Here is an 18,199-nt window from a genome sequence, read left to right as displayed (position 1 = left end):
AAATATTAACTTTCATAATTAAATTTAACAACAAATTAATAATTCATATTATTTTCATAAATTTAGGCAAAAATTTCGAAAATTTATTAATTAAATCAATTTCCGATTACATGATTTCTAGGGATTAAAATCTAGGTCATAAAATTTTAAAATTTCCAAACTTTAACAAAATTATGGTGGTTTTTAATCATAGGATCCCAATTAAATTACCAATTAATTATGAAAATGAAAACAAATTCCAAATTATTTGAAATTCAACAAATTAATTATAATTACAAATTACGTTGCATAATTAACAAATTTAGAACTTAAAATTTTTAAAAGTATGAAGTAGGTAAATTATAAATTCAAGATTTACATACAAGATTCAAAAATATTTAATCTAATATCATAAAAATTCAAAATTTTGCATTCGAAAAACTAAAACCTCCAAAGAGTCATAGTCAGGCTTTGAATCTATGATTTTTGTCAAAATTTTAAACGTCGTTTACATGAGAAATTCGCTATAAAAACATAAGATTTCGACCATTATTGACAAAACTGCCAAAAATAGTGCGAACATATAATTGAATTATCGCAAGAATTCGCAATTAATAACATCCACGAAATTAATCATCCCTTTAATTCTTTGAAAATTTATAAAAATTAATCCATGCATGTTAACAATAATTTATTATGGAATCAATTAGAGGCTCGTGATACCACTGTTAGGTTATGAACAATATATTCATGTGGAAAAACCATAAAGTCGGGAATCAAAATTAATTGCCACATAGTCAATTAGCATAATTTAGTATACATACTATGTGATGTTTGCCTTCCCTAGCTTCTCCCGAGCCGAACAAGAACAAGTAAAGGACTCCAAATGTCGCCCCTCTGTAGAAAGTCCACATTACGTCCGGATCTGCCTTAGATTCAACCAAATAGAATATTCTCTAAGGTTTTGTGCACTCGAAAAACTCACAAAGGTGATAGGCAAATATTAAACTCTCCCTTGAATTCAATGTATTGTGTGTATTATAGATTGTGATCATGAACCACATATTTATAGGGTAGAAATAGAGAAGTATAATCCTACTAGGAATCAAATAACTAAACCCATTAGGATTCTAGTTAATTATATTTATTAGAACTCTAGGAATAATCAAACACCTAGAAGTCCATTTATTGTAGGATTAGGAAAACTAACAACTTATGGCCCAATAACTTGGCGCCTAAGTTATGCGTGTGGGCCTTAGGCCTTGGCGCGTAAGGCTTGTTTTCTGCCCACACAACCTTGCAGGCCACGCTGACATTGCGCGCGCTGCAGGCCTTGCTCGGTCGCTGGCCCATCGTTGTTGCCTTGCTGCCTACTCTAGGCGCTGGGCCTAGCGCTGGAGTTGGGCTTCGTGCTCGGTGCTGGCGCTGGGCCTTGTGCCTGGCGCTTGCTTGTCGAGCTCGTGGGCCTTGCTCGTCGAGTGATGGGTTGGCTCGCTTGCTGCCTTGTCGCTCTCCGTGCTTCTGATTCGTTTTCCGATTCTGGAATTTTTTTTCTATTTGAATAATATTTACATTTCCAATAATATTTCTGATTCCGACAATATTTTTCGATTTCGAAAATATTTCCGATCCCGGTAATATTGCCGTTTCAGGAAATATTTCTGATTCCGACAATATTTCTATTTCCGATAATATTTTCCGATACGAACCATATTTCCGTTTGCGATAATATCTTCGTCTTGGATAATATTTATATTTTCGTTATGAACCATATTTCCGTTTTTGGTAATATCTTCATTTACGGTAATATCCTTTCTTTGCCTTATGATGATTTTAGCTCTCACTGGAACCAAGATCCATCACTTCTGAATGACCATAAATAGAGTACTTAATGAATACTATATTCACTTAAATACTTGATCCGTTTACACACTATTTGTGTGACCCTACGGGTTTAGTCAAGAGTAAGTTGTTGATTAATATCATTAATTCCACTTGAACTAAAGCGGCCTCTAGCTAGGCATTCAGATCACTTGATCTCACTGAATTATTAACTTGTTAATTAATACTGAACCGCATGTATTAGACCTAGCATTAAATGCAAACTTGGTTCAAGGGAATTATTTCCTTCAGTCTCCCACTCGTCCTTAGGGACAAGTGTGCATTTCCTAATTCCTTTGTCGCTTGATGCCTGCTCATGAACAAAAGGAAAGAGTAGTCATCTTATTATGTCCAGAGGTATTTCTCGGTGTCAAAGTTTAACTGATCAAATAAACAGATAATCATAGCCTATGATTCATCTGAGCACGACCATGCATTTTACAGTTTCTAGCTCTCCGAGTGACCTTGAACAACTTTTGGCATCTCATCTCGATCTATGGGAGGACAATCCCAATCTTGTGATCTTGAGGTTAGACTTTGTTTGATAGGTGATTACATGAGTGTTGCCGTTATAGTCTTCTTTTACGGTGCGACGCTTGACAACGTCAAAGTAACCACTTCTCAAACAAGTAATCTCAAATCACTCAGGTATTCAGGATTAGTGTCCAAAAATATAATGAAATTTAGCTATGACATATTTTCATCTCTTACAGTAAAGTTTTATAGGTCTGTCCGATCCTAATCTTATCAAGTAAGCATCTATGCAAATTATTGTGACATTACCATGTCCACATAGTTCAAGAAACATAACTACTGTCATCTTGCATTCTCGTAGTCTAGTGTTTTCTATGCGTCCACCTTCATAGAACACTTCCGACCATGGACAATTTTCAACTTTTGACATTCAAGTTCACTTGATAGACATTTCTTAGTCACAAGACTGGTCCTGACAGTCTATCTTGAATATATTGTTGATGAGCGACATTTTTGTCGCTCTAAACCTTTATTTTCTTGTTATTTTCTTCTAGTTTTCGTTCTTATTGCCCCTTTTATTCTATTATTTTACTTACATTTTAGTTTTAATTGAATTCGTAGTGACTCTTGGTTTAATTTGTTTTTTCATAGCTTTTATTTAGTTTTTATTTAGTTTTTATTTGATTTTATAGGATTTTTGGATGGAGTTGAAAAGGGAAATAAAGTTCAAGTGCAAATGCAGAACGGTGCGCCCGCACCCAGTTTTGGTGCGCGTGCACAAATTTGAACGAGGTTGCAGAAACTTTTCAAAAATGCCAAAGCGAGCTTTCTAGCCCCGTGCGCCCGCACCAGCAGGGAGACCCCTCTATAGAAAATTTCTAAAAGAATTATGTTTAGGTAAAAAATGGCACTTTTGGAACGGTGCGCCCGCACAAATTTTGGTGCACCGACACCGTTCTCCTTAGCAAACTTCTTTATTGACAGTTGAGCCACACTGCGCCCCTAACGCCTCAGAGGCGCGCGCCCGCACCCTGTCTTGGTGCGCCCGCACCGAAGACGTAACTTTGGATTTCCAGTTTTCTCTCACGCATCGGTGCGCCCACACCCTATTTTGGTGCGCCCTCTAAATTGCGATATTGAAATTGCGATATTAAAAGTGCGGAATTGAAAGTGGGTATTGAAAGTGCGATATTGAAAGTGCGATATTTAAATAACGGTATTGAAAGTGCAATATTGAAGGCGCGATAATTAAATTACGGTATTGAAAGTGCAATATTGAAATTATGATATTGAAATTGTACTATTGTATTTAAAATCCGAACGCCAAGCAACTTCTTAATAATAAGTGTGCCCGACACGGATTCAATTCTCTAAAAAATACTCCCTCCGTCCCAGATTAGTTGTTACACTTTCCTTTTTTGCCCGTCCCAGATTAGTTGTTACACTTCTAAATTAGGAATGACCCCACAATTATTATATTGTCTCTCTCTTCCCACTATTTTTTTTTGTCCCTACACCCTCTCTCATTCAATTAAAAAAATACCTCACTAACTCCTATCACATCTACTTTTTCAATAAAACAACAATTGATAACCACACAACCACTTATCACCTAAAACTTTGTGCAAAGGTAAGTGTAACAACTAATCTGGGATGGAGGGAGTATTAACTTTAGATGAGTTTCTCATCTTGAAGCATAATTGATTTTGAATATAGAAATTGAAATGAAACTTTGAACTTTAATATAGAACTCGAATACTGAAATTGGGAGTTTTAACTCTTAAAGATTAAACCTTTCCATGTTAAAAGGCCTCACCTTTATTATGCTCCATGACTTGAAATTGATTCTACTTTAAGGAAAAGTTGATCTCACTTAAACATCATTGAATATTGAATATAGAACTTGAATATTGAAGATAGAAAATGAAATTCTCATGTGTTCTAGTTTGGAAAAGGGTTTGCACTTTTCCAAACATCCTTGAACTTTTGAAAAGACTTGTATTTTGTAAAATTGTATGATGATTGTTGTAAAATGGGAGTCTTTCAAGCATGAAAGTTCCTCACTTTACTAATCATTTTCGAAAATAAAGCTCGAAACTTGCATATTGATATTGAAAATGTGCTTAGAAAATCATTTGAGAGGAATTTCAAGAGTGAAATCCTCCCAAAGATTGCACTTTTGAACACTGTCCTAGTTTATCATGAGTATGTACTCAAATGAAAACATTATAGGAATTGCACGTTGAACTTAAAAGGGTAGAAACTTTGATTGAATCATAGTAATTTTATATTAAGGATTCGGATTACCTTTCTAGGTTTAGGTTAATTCTCAGATTAGTGCTCCCAATTGCGTTACTATTTTAGAAAATTGTTGAAATTGAAAATGGGGAAATTGAATTTGTGTTTTGATTTTGGAGTCAAAAACCCAGTATTACGACGTTGTATTTTTTAAAATGCGAATGGTTTTTGCATTACAATCAATCATGTATGATGTGATATATAGATCGCCAAGATAACTCGTGAACATTAGATCGTGACGAGTTTATACCAATCTCTATTGATCTAGATCAAAGATCATTAGAACAATATCAAGAACATCCAACATATTTGGATATATAGGATGAGCACTTGATAAGAGGAAGTGAAGATGAACTAAAGTTTTGATGCTACGTGCATTTGCCTAAGAAAAAGTTGAATCTTGTTGTTAGGAAAGCCACAAACAAGCACGGGCAATTAGGCGTCGTGATTAAAAGGTGGTAACATAGGTTCTAAACCATGTGTGATGCATAGGAAATTAAATCAATGATTAGTTTCCAAGTTCTCAGTTGAAAGATGTATCTCCCACATTGCTGTGAACTGGTTGGAGTATTCCAAGAGGGAAGCATCGTTTGAAATTCTACATAATTGAAATGAACTCATTATTGCCTAAGAAGCAATGAAAGGGAATTGTTTCTAGTGGGAGTTCTTCAATGAACTCAGGTTCATCACAAGTCTGCTATCTGGATGACACTAGTAGAAAAAACCCTTATTGCAGCGGGCTTTTAGACCCCTGTTGCAGCGTACATCGTATGCTGCAACTGGGGGGCCTGCAACAAGTCTGAACTTGTTGCAGCGTACATGTTCGCTGCAAAAAGTGATTTGTTGCAGCGGGCTTTTAGATGTACGCTGCAACAAGTGCCAAAAAATTGGCAAAATTTTGGACTTGTTGCAGCGTACATATAAAAGCCCGCTGCAACAGACCCAACTTTTTGCAGCGTACATTTATTTGTACGCTGCAACAAGTCTGAATTACTCAATTTTTTGCAGCGTACATTTATTTGTACGCTGCAACAAGTCTGAATTTTTGCGAAATTTTTTTCCCTTGTTGCAGCGTACAACATATATGTACGCTGCAAAAAAGCACTTTTGGCGGGAAAATTCTAATTTTGTTTAGGGATACCTAGAGTGCCTTGCACCAAATATAGAAACCTGTCAAAACAATAATAGAATAACGCAACCTGTATAACAAATATAAAAACAACAACTGGAGTTTTGTATATATCCCAAAACCAAAAGTGCACATACCGATACATTTAAATACATTTACGTTCCAATTTCAACGTACGCATACATTTTAACATAAAAGATTGTTCTATAACATCTAAACCAACACGATCAAGCGCCATCAGGTCAATAATAAATACTTGGTGGTAAAAAACTTCGCCCATTGCTCACGAACCACATCAATTTCCTCACTAGCATAAGGCGCAGTCCTCGGAGTATAGACCTTACAAAAACAAAAAATTGATGGAGCATATATTAGATCGATTAAATGCAAATGAAATGTCACATTTTAACATTCAAGCAACTAATGACAATGTATTAATAGTCTAGAATACGAATCAATTAGTTACTTAATTACCTCATCTAGCCGGCCTTCATAGTCATGTTGTAACGTGACTATCTCTAACATGAACTTCATAACGTAATAGCCACACTCAGTTCCGCCGATTTGTTGAGCACACTGATTAAGAAACATAATACTTTATCTTGCAAGGCCAATAATTAATAAAAACAAAGCAAAAAGCTAATTAAGAAACATGTTATACCTCTATATGAATGGGTTTACACGACTTAAAACTCGTTTTATTCGGACAATGCCCACCATTGCACTTGTACACTTGGTATGCCCTAGAAAATTAACGAAACATGGGTACTCATGAATATGATTTTGGCTTAGGTTTCTTAAAGACTAATGTAATTTGTAAGCAAAAGAACTTACAAACTCAAGATTCCCCATGCATAATCTGTTCGACGTGGATCTCTAGCAGAATCGAAAATATATACATAACCTCTACGTAGGTCCATCACGTATAAATTCCAATGATTTCTGTATAATTTATAAATGATATATTAAATATTTAATAACAATAATAATTAATATTTTATATGAAACTTATATAATATAACACACTTACTCTTGATTATATGGGATTAAAAACCAATTAGTTAGGTTAGGATTACCCATCTTCTCCTTTTCAATTTCAGCTTGGAAAATGTTTTTCAAATACATTGTTGGCGCTCCAGGGTCGGCCTTGATTCTAGTGCTTGACATAATCTCGGGACAAATGAACGAAATCCGAGACATTTCAAATGATTTGGCATGATCGTGCAATAAACACCTACAAAATAAACAAGATTACACTATTAAGATCGATAAAGAGAAAAAACTTCAAAGAAATAATAGTTTTATTAACAACAATAAAACATTTAATTACAATATGTAGACTTGGATCGCTGAAATGTTTAAGCACGCCCCGCGAAGGAACTCTCCTATATCAGACGCAGTTATGTATGTTTCTTGATCAAAATCCGAGTGCCAAACTGAGGCCGCCAATGGGATGGTAGTATTATCATATATATCATCAGGCGCCGAAGTCATGATAAACTGCAAGTATTTGCATGACGGGCCAAGACCTTGAATTGCATCGTGTACAAGTCCCGCTTTCTTGCTTTTGGTGGTTGATTCTTGTGTTTTACGATCACAACTACCCACGACCTCTAAGTTGGACTTAGGCTTAGAATTCGACTTCTTTGGATGCGAAAATTCCTATAACAATAGTCAATTAACATTAGTCATATAATAAGAATCAAATGAGTCCTTAGGTTCTTTAGTTCAAATTTGGGAGCGAAAATGTCATTTTAGCTCAATATATGACCTATAACGACCCAACGAGCCTTAAATGTGCATAAATAGGTTCGAATGAGTTTTAGAAACTTAAAACTATGCATATTAGTCGTGTAATAAGAATCAAATGAGTCCTTAGGTTCTTTAGTTCAAAGTTGGGAGCGAAAATGTCATTTTAGGTCTATATATGACCTATAACGACCCAATGAGCCATAAATGTGCATAATTAGGTTCAAATGAGTTTTAGAAACTTAAAACTATGCATATTAGTCATGTAATAGGATTAAAATGAGTGTTTAGGTTCTTTAGTTCAAAGTTGGGAGCGGAAATGTCATTTTAGCTCTATATATGACATATAACGACCCAACGAGCCATAAATGTGCATGAATAGGTTCAAATGAGTTTTAGAAACTTAAAACTATGCATATTAGTCATGTAATAAGAATAAAATGAGTCATTAGGTTCTTTAGTTCAAATTTGGGAGCGAAAATGTCATTTTAGCTCAATATATGACCTATAACGACCCAACGAGCCTTAAATGTGCATAAATAGGTTCGAATGAGTTTTAGAAACTTAAAACTATGCATATTAGTCATGTAATAAGAATCAAATGAGTCCTTAGGTTCTTTAGTTCAAAGTTGGGAGCGAAAATGTCATTTTAGGTTAATATATGACCTATAACGACCCAACGAGCCTTAAATGTGCATAAATAGGTTCGAATGAGTTTTAGAAACTTAAAACTATGCATATTAGTCATGTAATAAGAATCAAATGAGTCCTTAGGTTCTTTAGTTCAAAGTTGGGAGCGAAAATGTCATTTTAGGTTAATATATGACCTATAACGACCCAACGAGCCTTAAATCATGATTTTCTATTTTAAATATGATTATCATTCTAGACAGCAATGAAAAACTAGATCATTCTATAAACATATTCAAAGATCTTTTCATCTTACATCAAAAGACTTTCGATAAAAAGGATGCTAAGAATAGAAAAGTATGATAAACTAAACCTCTGCATCGAATGAGATACAACACTCATATGCAGAAATAGAATCAAGTTTGAGTTCCATGAATGTTTTAAGTATTGGGTGAAAGGCCTATATCTGTAAAACATTAAATGCTTGATTTTGGGTTAGAGGCCCATAAATTGGTAAGCATTTGGTTTAAACATTTATCATTTATGAAATCATATTTCATATATCATTTAATCTTGGTTTCGTATTAAATGAGTAAGTCCAAGTGATTCAAAACATTCAAATGGGATGTCAAGATGGATTCTTTGACAAAGAAACACCCATAAGTGAACTTGAATATTGAAATCACAAAAGGATCCATAATCCAGGTCCTTGAAAGGTTGGATGACTAATGACTAATGAAGATTAGATTGCAAGTTGATTTATAGTTCTGTTTCTTGAACTAGATGGACTAGATGTCAGAAATCATTTGCATAAATACTTATTGCATCTTGTATCGGATTGACCATGAGAACACTTTAAGAGATTAAAGTCATGTCATAAGTAGTTCTCATTAATGGTGTTTGGAACCTATTCCTCAGAACCTGAGTAGTTATGGTTGCTTGTTTGAGAACTAGTTCGCTTTAATTCTCGCTAAATGTCGCACCGTAAAAGGAGGCTATAAAAGCAGTTATTGGGCGTACTATGAATCAAAGTAAGTTGTTCATAGGTTACAAGAAGGGATTATCCTCCTATCTTTGATAGGATATGGTGTTGTTGTTGTACAAGGCCTCTCGAAGAGTCAGATACTAAGAAAATGCATGGCCGTGCTCAGAATGGTTAAGGCTTAACCTTCTGTAAAAGTTTAACAGTTGAACTCAGTAATTCGAGAAACACTTCTGGACCTAATAAGGATGGCTTGGATCTTACCTTATGTTCAGTAAATAACACCAAGAGACAAAGGAATCGGAATGCACACTTGTCTGAATGACAAGTGGGAGACTGAAGGAAATATGTCCTTCACCCAAGGTGCATTAGTCCAATACCAAGATTTAGATTAATTACAAACAATTAATTCAGTGATATCAAGTGATCGGAACAGATAGTTGGAGCAATGCTTCCGATCAGTGAGTTCTAATCTATATTAGGCTCACAACTTACTCTTTACTGAACCTATAAGGTCACACCAATGGCATGTAACAAATCACCAGATTAAATGAATCGGAAATTCATTTAATATCTTTTCGGGAATTAGTTCGGAAAAACATAATATACGATACGACCTTGCATCGGAATCGTATATCGTATCGCGAATATTCGTAAGCTGGGCGAAACGAATAATCGTATCGTACGACGGTGATTCGCTGTGTACGATACGATAAATAATAGCCGTAAGGCGTTAGTCGCGAAACGAGCCGCAAAGGAGTTGCCGGCCCGTCGAGCCTAGCATGCATGCGCGCAAGGCCCAACGAGCCAGCGAGATTGAACGCAGCAAGCAAGCAAGCCCGCGGCACAAGTGTGCGCGCACAAGGGGCAGCAAGCAGCGAGCAAAGCAAGCGAGGCCCGCGGCCCATCGTTGCTGCTCGGCTGCTGTGGGCTTCGGCCTGCAGTGGGCTTTCGTATGGATGCGGCTTGCGGTGAGTGTGAGTGTGTGACCGGTCAAGGACTTGTGTCTTGGTCGGTTACACAAATATAACCTAGTTTATATTCCACACTTACTAATCAGTTTTTCCTAACCCTAAACCTAATTCTGAAATTACATTGTTTCAGTTTTGCTCTCTACACAAAATTGTTCTTCCCAAAAGGAAACACTCTTGAATATTGTCTAAGCTACGATTATCAAGACGGATATGAACGTGTCGGTGAACCAAATAGAGGAACGATAATTGGAGTTCTTTTTTCTTGTTAGTTGATACTAAACTCGGGAAAACACGGTTCGAATGTAAGTTTGCTTAATCTGTGCTTTATACATGTTTCCTGGCTTTGGGGATCTTCCGCACATGTTATATGTATTTAACTGTATTCCCCTACATGATGAACTCGTGAGGAACGGCGTAATTGCATATGATGTTTTCTTGAATGAACTGGGCCACTTTCTTGGAACCCAATACTTTGAGAGATCTGGATTCTACCCACTTACTGAAATAATCAATTGCAACCAGTATGAACTCATGAACCCCGGTGCCTGTTGGAGTGACTTTGCCGATGATGTGGATACCCCAAGTTGAGAAGGCCATGGTGATGATTGTGAATATAGCAAGGATGGAGGAATGTTCTTTAGGTGTACACACTTTTGGCAAATAGGACACCTCTTGACAAAGAAGTAGCAGTCCCGCTCGAGGGTGGTCCAGTAGTACCGAGCCCTAATGACTTTGAGAGCCAACATCCTCTCATTCGATCATGTGAGTGCCACAGACCCCGGCATGTACGGTGTCCATGACCTTTTGTGCTTCGTGTTTGTCAACACATCAAAAATTGAGGCTGTCGGGAGACCTTTTATATATGATACCACCTTCTAGAACAAAGTTTGCTGATTGGAGACGCAAAACCCTTTGATTCTTGCTTGAAATATGTGGCAGATATTCGGAAGTTTGTAGGTACCTTAGAATGTCTGAAAGCCAAGGTCCGTCTTCGTCAGGCTCAACATCGTCAATAGCATGGACATATGCTGCTTCTTGACGGGTTTCAATTGTAAGAGGCATTTTATCCATACCGTTTGGGATGTTGATCATTGATGTTAGTTTAGCCAGTGCATCGGAAAACTGATTCTCTTCCTTGGGTAGGTATGTATAACGAAGCTCTTCCAACTGCTCGGACAGCTTCTCGAGATAGGACTGCTAAAGGGCCAAGCTTTTGCTCATGACCTTCCATTTGACGGAAATTTGGTTGATGATAAGGGAAGAGTACACATACACTCAAAATTTCTGGACACCCAGTGCTATGGCGACTTCCAGGCCCATAATGCATGCTTCATATTCGGCTGCATTGTTTGTAACATTGAATTGTATCTTTGCTGAGATTGGAGTGTGAGTGCCATCAGGAGCTATTAGAATTTTCCCGACAACGCATCCGCATTGATTGGAGGCACCGTCAAAGTGCAACGACCAGCTGTCGTCATTTGTCATTAGAATTTGCTCATCGGGTAGGTCGTAACTCTCCTCTTCTACCTCGATAGGACAATCTGATAGGTTATGATTCATATGACAAAACATAAATCATGCGGAAAAACCATAAAGCCCAGAAAGCATATTATTTACACATAATCATTTAGCATAGTTTAGATGCATACACTTTGTTGCGTGCCCTCCCTAGCTGCGCCCGAACCGAACAAGAACAAGTCTTTAGGACTCCAAATGTCGTCCCTCCGTAGATAGTCCACAGCACGTCCGGATCCGCCTTAAGCTTGACCAACTAGAATCGCCCTTAAGGTAGCTTAGGAATTTCGGCTATTAGGTGCAAGTGTTATGGCTGATTTTTCTTCAAAATCTTACCTTTAGAATACTTCAATTGTGTCTATAAATTCTGACCCTAGGCACCTATTTATAGAGGTATGGAAAAGGAACTGGAATCCTATTAGGATACGAATTAATTAAACTAGAATCCTAATAGAACTCTTATTTAATTAATTCATCCTTTTAGGTTTAGGAATTTAATCATATATCGAAACCTGATAGCTTTAGGATTCGTATAGCACACAAACACACACACGCACGCACAGCAGCCCACGAGGGGCGCCATGCGCGCGCGCGCAGCCCGCGAGCTCGCAGCCCATTGCCACGAGGCCCACACGCTGCCGCAGCCTTGGCGCGCGCTGGGCCTGCCTTGCGGTGGGTCTGGCGCAGCCTTGGCTGGTGCGTTGTGGCGCGCTGGCTTGATGGGCGATGGCCCGGCTTCGTGCTGGGCCTTCGTCTGGCAGGCCTCATCCGATGCTAATTCGTACGATACGCTTCCGATTAATTTTCCGATTCCGGAATTCATTTCCGATACGAACAATATTTAATATTTCCGATTCCGGAATTAATTTCCGTTTCGAACAAATATTTAATATTTCCGTTTTCGAAATTATTTTCCGATTCCGATAATATTTCCGATTCAGACAATATTTCCGTTTCCGGCAACATTTCCGATTACGGCAATATTTCCATTTCCATTAATATTTTCCGATACGTACCATGTTTCCGTTTCCGGCAACATCTACAACTTGGATAATATTTATATTTCCGATACGATCCATATTTCCGTTTACGGCAATATCATCGTTTCCGGAGTATTCATTTCTTGCTTGTGACGATCTCAGCTCCCACTGAAACCAAGATCCATCGATTCCGAATATCCATAGATGGAGTATTTAATGCCATTAAATACTTGATCCGTTTACGTACTATTTGTGTGACCCTACGGGTTCAGTCAAGAGTAAGTTGTGGATTAATATCATTAATTCCACTTGAACTGAAGCGGCCTCTAGCTAGGCATTCAGCTCACTTGATCTCACTGAATTATTAACTTGTTAATTAATACTGAACCGCATTTACTAGACTTAACATTGAATGCATACTTGGACCAAGGGCACTATTTCCTTCAGTCTCCCACTTGTCCTTAGGGACAAGTGTGCATTACCTAATTCCTTTATCGCTCGATGCTTGCTCTTGAACATAAGGTAAGAGTTGTCATCCTTATTATGTCCAGAGGTGTTTCTCGGTTTCAGAGTTCAACTGATCAAATAAACAGATAATCATAGCCTATGATTCATCCGAGCACGGCCATGCATTTTACAGTTTCTAGCTCTCCGAGTGGCCTTGTACAACTTTTAAGCATCTCATCCCGATTTATGGGAGGACAATCCCAATCTTGCGATCTTGAGATTAGACTTCGTTTAATAGGTGATTACCTGAGCGTTGCCTTTATAGCCTCCTTTTACGGTGCGACGGTTGGTCAACGTCAAAGTAACCAGTTCTCAAGCAAGTAATCTCAAATCACTCAGGTATTGAGGATTTAGTGTCTAATAATTTTAATGAAATTTACTTATGACAGATTTTCATCTCTTACAGTAAAGTTTCATAGGTCTGTCCGATACTAGTCTTCCCAAAGTAAGTATCTATGCAAATGATTACGACATTGCCATGTCCACATAGTTCAAGAAACAGAACTACTAGTCATCTTGCATTCCAGTCGTCTGACGTTTTCTATGCGTCCAATTTTATAGAAAACTCCGACCAGGGACCATTTTCAACCTTTGACATTCAAGTTCACTTGATAGACATTTCTTAGTCACAGGACTTGTCCTGACAGTCTATCTTGAATATATCGTCAAATTGAAGGGACTCATCAATTAATACTAAACCAAGATTAAATGGAATATGAAAATACATTTCATATATGATAAATGTTCAACACCAATGTTTTACAACCATGGGCCTCAAACCCATCTTTAAAACAGTTCATGGAATTCAAAGCTATGCTTGATTTCCAGTGCCACAATGTGAGTGTTGTTTCTCACTTGTTGCATAGGTTTAGTTATCATGCTTTGCCAATCTTAATATCCTTTTCATCGAATGTTCTTCGAGATAGATGATAAGATCTTTTGAGTATGTTTATTTTGTGATCTAGTATTTTCTTGCTTCAAGAGTGGTTCTAAGCATTTTTCAATGAAGAACCATCAAGCCAGCAGACATGTGATCTACCCAAGTTCAGTGAAGAACTCTTTAACATAAACAACCCTGTTTTATTGCTTCTTAGGCAATAAGTACTTTACTTCAACTTTATAGGTTGCCAGTGATGCTTTGTTTGGAATTACTTATCCAAGCAGTTCACAGATATGTGGAATACTTTCCAGCTGTATCTTAGAACATTAATATTTTAATATCCCACGCAACAACTCATGGTCTCCAATCCATGTTGCCATTTCAAAACACGATGCTCTATAGCTCATCCTTATCAATGGTTAACTCCAAAGGGTCTTGCTTGATCCTTTGCCAGTGTTTATGCGTGTAGCATCAATATTTAGCATATCTTTATTTCCTTGAATCAAGAACTATTCCTATGTACCTTTTCAAGTACCATAAGTATTCTTGATCTCAATATAGTTGATCTTCACTTAGATCAATAGAGATTGGTATATGTTCGTCATGCCTAAAGTCATACGATACGTTTTTGGCGATCCTCATATTATATCATACATGATAAATTCTTTTGCAGAATAATTCCCACTTGAATTCTATTCATGTAACTTTAGCTCATCTAGTTTCCGTAGATACTAAATCCAGCTATATTCTTTGACATATAATATAGGTTTAGAATCTTACTTAGATCCTTTGATGTTTAACTTAGTAAATGCTTATACATAGTTCAAACATTCTTTACTTAGATTTATTCACATGGGACGAATATCTCCAATGGAGTCTTTCGTGTTTGATTTAGTAAATGCCATTACTTAATCCAAAACATTAAAATAAGATCTTTGTAAATAGATCTTAATACCCAGTATGTACTAAGTTTCGCCTTGGTCCATCATTGATGAATAATTTCAAATCTAAGTCATTAGCATTTGAATGTTATTTCACAATAGAGAGATATGTGTGTGATACACATAGGACCAATTAAGTTTTATGTACTCCCACTAAACTTCTTATACATCTATAAGATTTATGTACATTTTATGAAACTAAAATGCTTATTAGCTTCACTAAAATACAGTTCCAATTCCCAATTGCTTGCTGAAATCTGTACTTAGATTTCATAAGCTAGCATTCCTTTTCAAGCATTTATTTGGATCCAAAAATCCTATGACATGCCATGTACATAGTTTTCTTCCAACATTTGATTGAGGAATACGTTTTGTCATCCAATTTCCATATGTACCAATATGCAATCATTGCTTGAATTATAGACTTAAGCATTACGATTTTGCATGAGGCTTCAACACAATCTACGTCGTGAATTTGCTTGTAACCTTTAGCAACTAATCTAAATTTGTGTGTGAACACAATTCCATGTTAGATGGTTTTTATCCTTAAAACAAACTTGCAACCAATAGGTGTGAAACTATTCTTGCAAATCAACAAATTTTCAATTTTGTCATCAAAACATTGAGTATGTTTTATGGCCTCTAACCATTTAAAACATTTGAGTCTATATATGGCCTCTAACCATTTTAGGGAATCTGGGTTTCGTCATAGCTTTCTTACAGGTCACAAACTCATTAATCTACATGACAATAGTTTGACTGCAAGTTGTAGGTTTCTTTACTATCTAATAGAAGAATTTCATAGTTTCATTGACCTGAACTCTATGTTTCTTCACTATCTAATAGAAGAATCTCATAGTTTCAGTGACTTGAACTCCATGCCTACTTGGGTATAGAACATCAAACAATAGAATATCAACAGACATTTGAAAGTCCTTTAAATATTATGTTCTCCTTGAAGCACTTGTAAAGTCTTCTAAGAGATGTCAATTATTTAAAGCCACTTCTAAAGTCCTTAAAGAATAAGTTCGGTTTTTCTGAAGCATTTCGAAAAGCCTCTGGAATGTCCGTTTATGTTTGGTGTTCGCCTCGAAGACTTTCGAGGTCCATTTTCTCCTACTTGTCATTTTGGAAACGAATCTACAAAAGGACATTATTTCGAGCAAACAAACATTATGTTCTCAAAAATTTGTGTTAGAAACAATACCCTTGTGTCTCATTTGAATAAATCACAATGAAACATATATCTATTCTTGGGTCTTAGTTTGTTTAATAACAAACGCTAAGCTCCCACTGAGTTTAGGAACTCTTTAGATAATATTATGAAAAGATATTCTGAAATTACTTTTCAATAGCTTTGACGAATTTGGTTTAGTTTGGTGGTAGTTGAGCATTTCGTTTTAGAAATTATAGGAAAATTCTTTATGATCAATGTTCGAATCAAGTACTAATTGACTTCGATCATTCCAACTTAGATATGCCATATCTTATGGAGCTAGATCGTGAAATTACATTACACAATCATTGATGATAATATTTGGTCTCAAGTAATCATTAACATGATCTAACCTAGATCTTTATGATTTCTTGCCAAGTGGGATTTATACTTCTGAATCTTTGAACTAGCCAAACAGATTCAAACTTATATCACATTGAGTAAATGAACCAACATTCACTCAAATCTAGGTGAAATAATAAAGTCATAAAATCTCTTTCTTTAGCTTTGAATTCTATTGTCTAGGCGTTCTAACAATAGTTTATATCTTTTGTTACTTTCAACAAGTAAGACTAGCTTGTCTTGAATTGATCTAGAAATCAATCAACTTTCAAAAGTCCATTAAAATAGAGCTTATGAATGTTAACTTGGTGTTATGGTCTAAGCAACAATGCCAAAGATTAGTGGAACTCAAATCAAGGGGTTGTTTTGAACCTAGTAAAGTTGTTATTGTTAAAGAATTGTTTGTTTTAATCAAGCATATTGACTCAACCCATAAATGACCATTTCATTCAAATAAACAAACAAACATTTTTTTTTTTCTTGAATGTGAGTCTTTCTGTGTTTGAAGCAGAAATTTAGGTATGATGATTATGGAACAAAATAGCCATTAAGTTCCAGCCTTGAAAGGAGTTAAAACAAACCAGATGACCCTACAACTAATGTAGCATTGCCATGCTTCATTTCCCACTTGTAGGCCATTAGTGTATCCTAGCTTCCATTGTTTGAGTCATTACCGAAGTAAGAACCTCAAGCGGTATATGATACCAAGGAAGTTTGATTGCTAGGTCACTTTTCTTTAAACATAAACTTACAGGTAGAAACGGAATTGTAAATTGCTTTCATCTGTTCCTTTGTTTTCCTATTTCTTGTACCCTTTCTTATAGCCTTAAGAATTGAATTCTTTAGTGTTGACTTTTATACTTTGTTTAGACATGTCCAATGTCACTCCAACAAAGTTCTTACCATTTATGTTGAATATTAAGTTTCAACTAGATGCTCTTACCAGAAGCTTCTAAAGTTCTCTAAGTATCGATCTATTCGAATGTCTAGGGACTAGACTCATTCGATAATTAAATGGAAAAAGGATTTTAGGTTGTTAACCATTGGTAAAGCTGAGCGTTTAAACTCAATGCTTTATGATCTCAAAACTACATTGTATTTTGAATTCACAAGCACCAATCGGTTCGCCATTCGACTTTGATACTCGAAAATAGCCATAAAAGTCGCTAAAAGAAACGTACATTTTAAATTGCTCATTTTCTCTCATTTCCGTGAATCGTTCTTGGATTCACTACCAATCGAGGAAATTTATTGTTACCTTTCTAAAAGGATTTACTGCAGTGCAAGATATTTAATTATAAACAATAATTAAAACATACATTGAAGCATGCAAAGTCTAAACATTTATCATGAGTAATAACTTGAAAATTAAAGCAATCATGCAATTTAAACAAGTCATTAGCATTTTATTCGAGTTATGTGTTCCGGCAGGTGTGAATAAAATGATTCCAAGATCCTAAAATCCATTGAAGAATTAAGCACATTATGTATTTAGACTCAATTCTAAAATCTTTTAGGTAAGCAAAAGCCTTTTGCTAATAGTCTACAAACTACTCTTGGTTGATAGGTACGTCTAAGAACTTATTAGGTAAACCTATCGATTTTGCCACGACATAAAAGGACTCCTTACTTATATCGTTGAGTTTCACCAAAACTAACATGTACTCACAATTATTTGTGTACCTTACCCCTTTAGTATCGATAAGTAACACCTCGCTATGG

General features: G+C 36.2%; 1 protein-coding gene across 1 annotated transcript; it reads right to left on the bottom strand.

Moving 5' to 3' along the window:
• Positions 1-5,851: 5,851 nt before the first annotated feature.
• Positions 5,852-7,414, bottom strand: LOC130464065 (uncharacterized). Its single transcript, XM_056833447.1, has 6 exons — positions 7,092-7,414; positions 6,792-6,995; positions 6,596-6,703; positions 6,423-6,504; positions 6,236-6,337; positions 5,852-6,100 (listed from the first exon to the last, which is right to left on the bottom strand). Exons 1-6 carry the CDS (start codon positions 7,253-7,255, stop codon positions 5,999-6,001), a joined length of 762 nt encoding a protein of 253 aa, XP_056689425.1. The 5' UTR covers positions 7,256-7,414; the 3' UTR covers positions 5,852-5,998.
• Positions 7,415-18,199: the final 10,785 nt, after the last annotated feature.

The sequence above is a fragment of the Spinacia oleracea genome, chromosome 6 (assembly GCF_020520425.1).
Source record: "Spinacia oleracea cultivar Varoflay chromosome 6, BTI_SOV_V1, whole genome shotgun sequence".
Taxonomy (NCBI): domain Eukaryota; kingdom Viridiplantae; phylum Streptophyta; class Magnoliopsida; order Caryophyllales; family Amaranthaceae; genus Spinacia; species Spinacia oleracea.
Note: the sequence above shows the minus strand (reverse complement) of the source record. Positions and strands in the feature narration are given on the sequence as shown.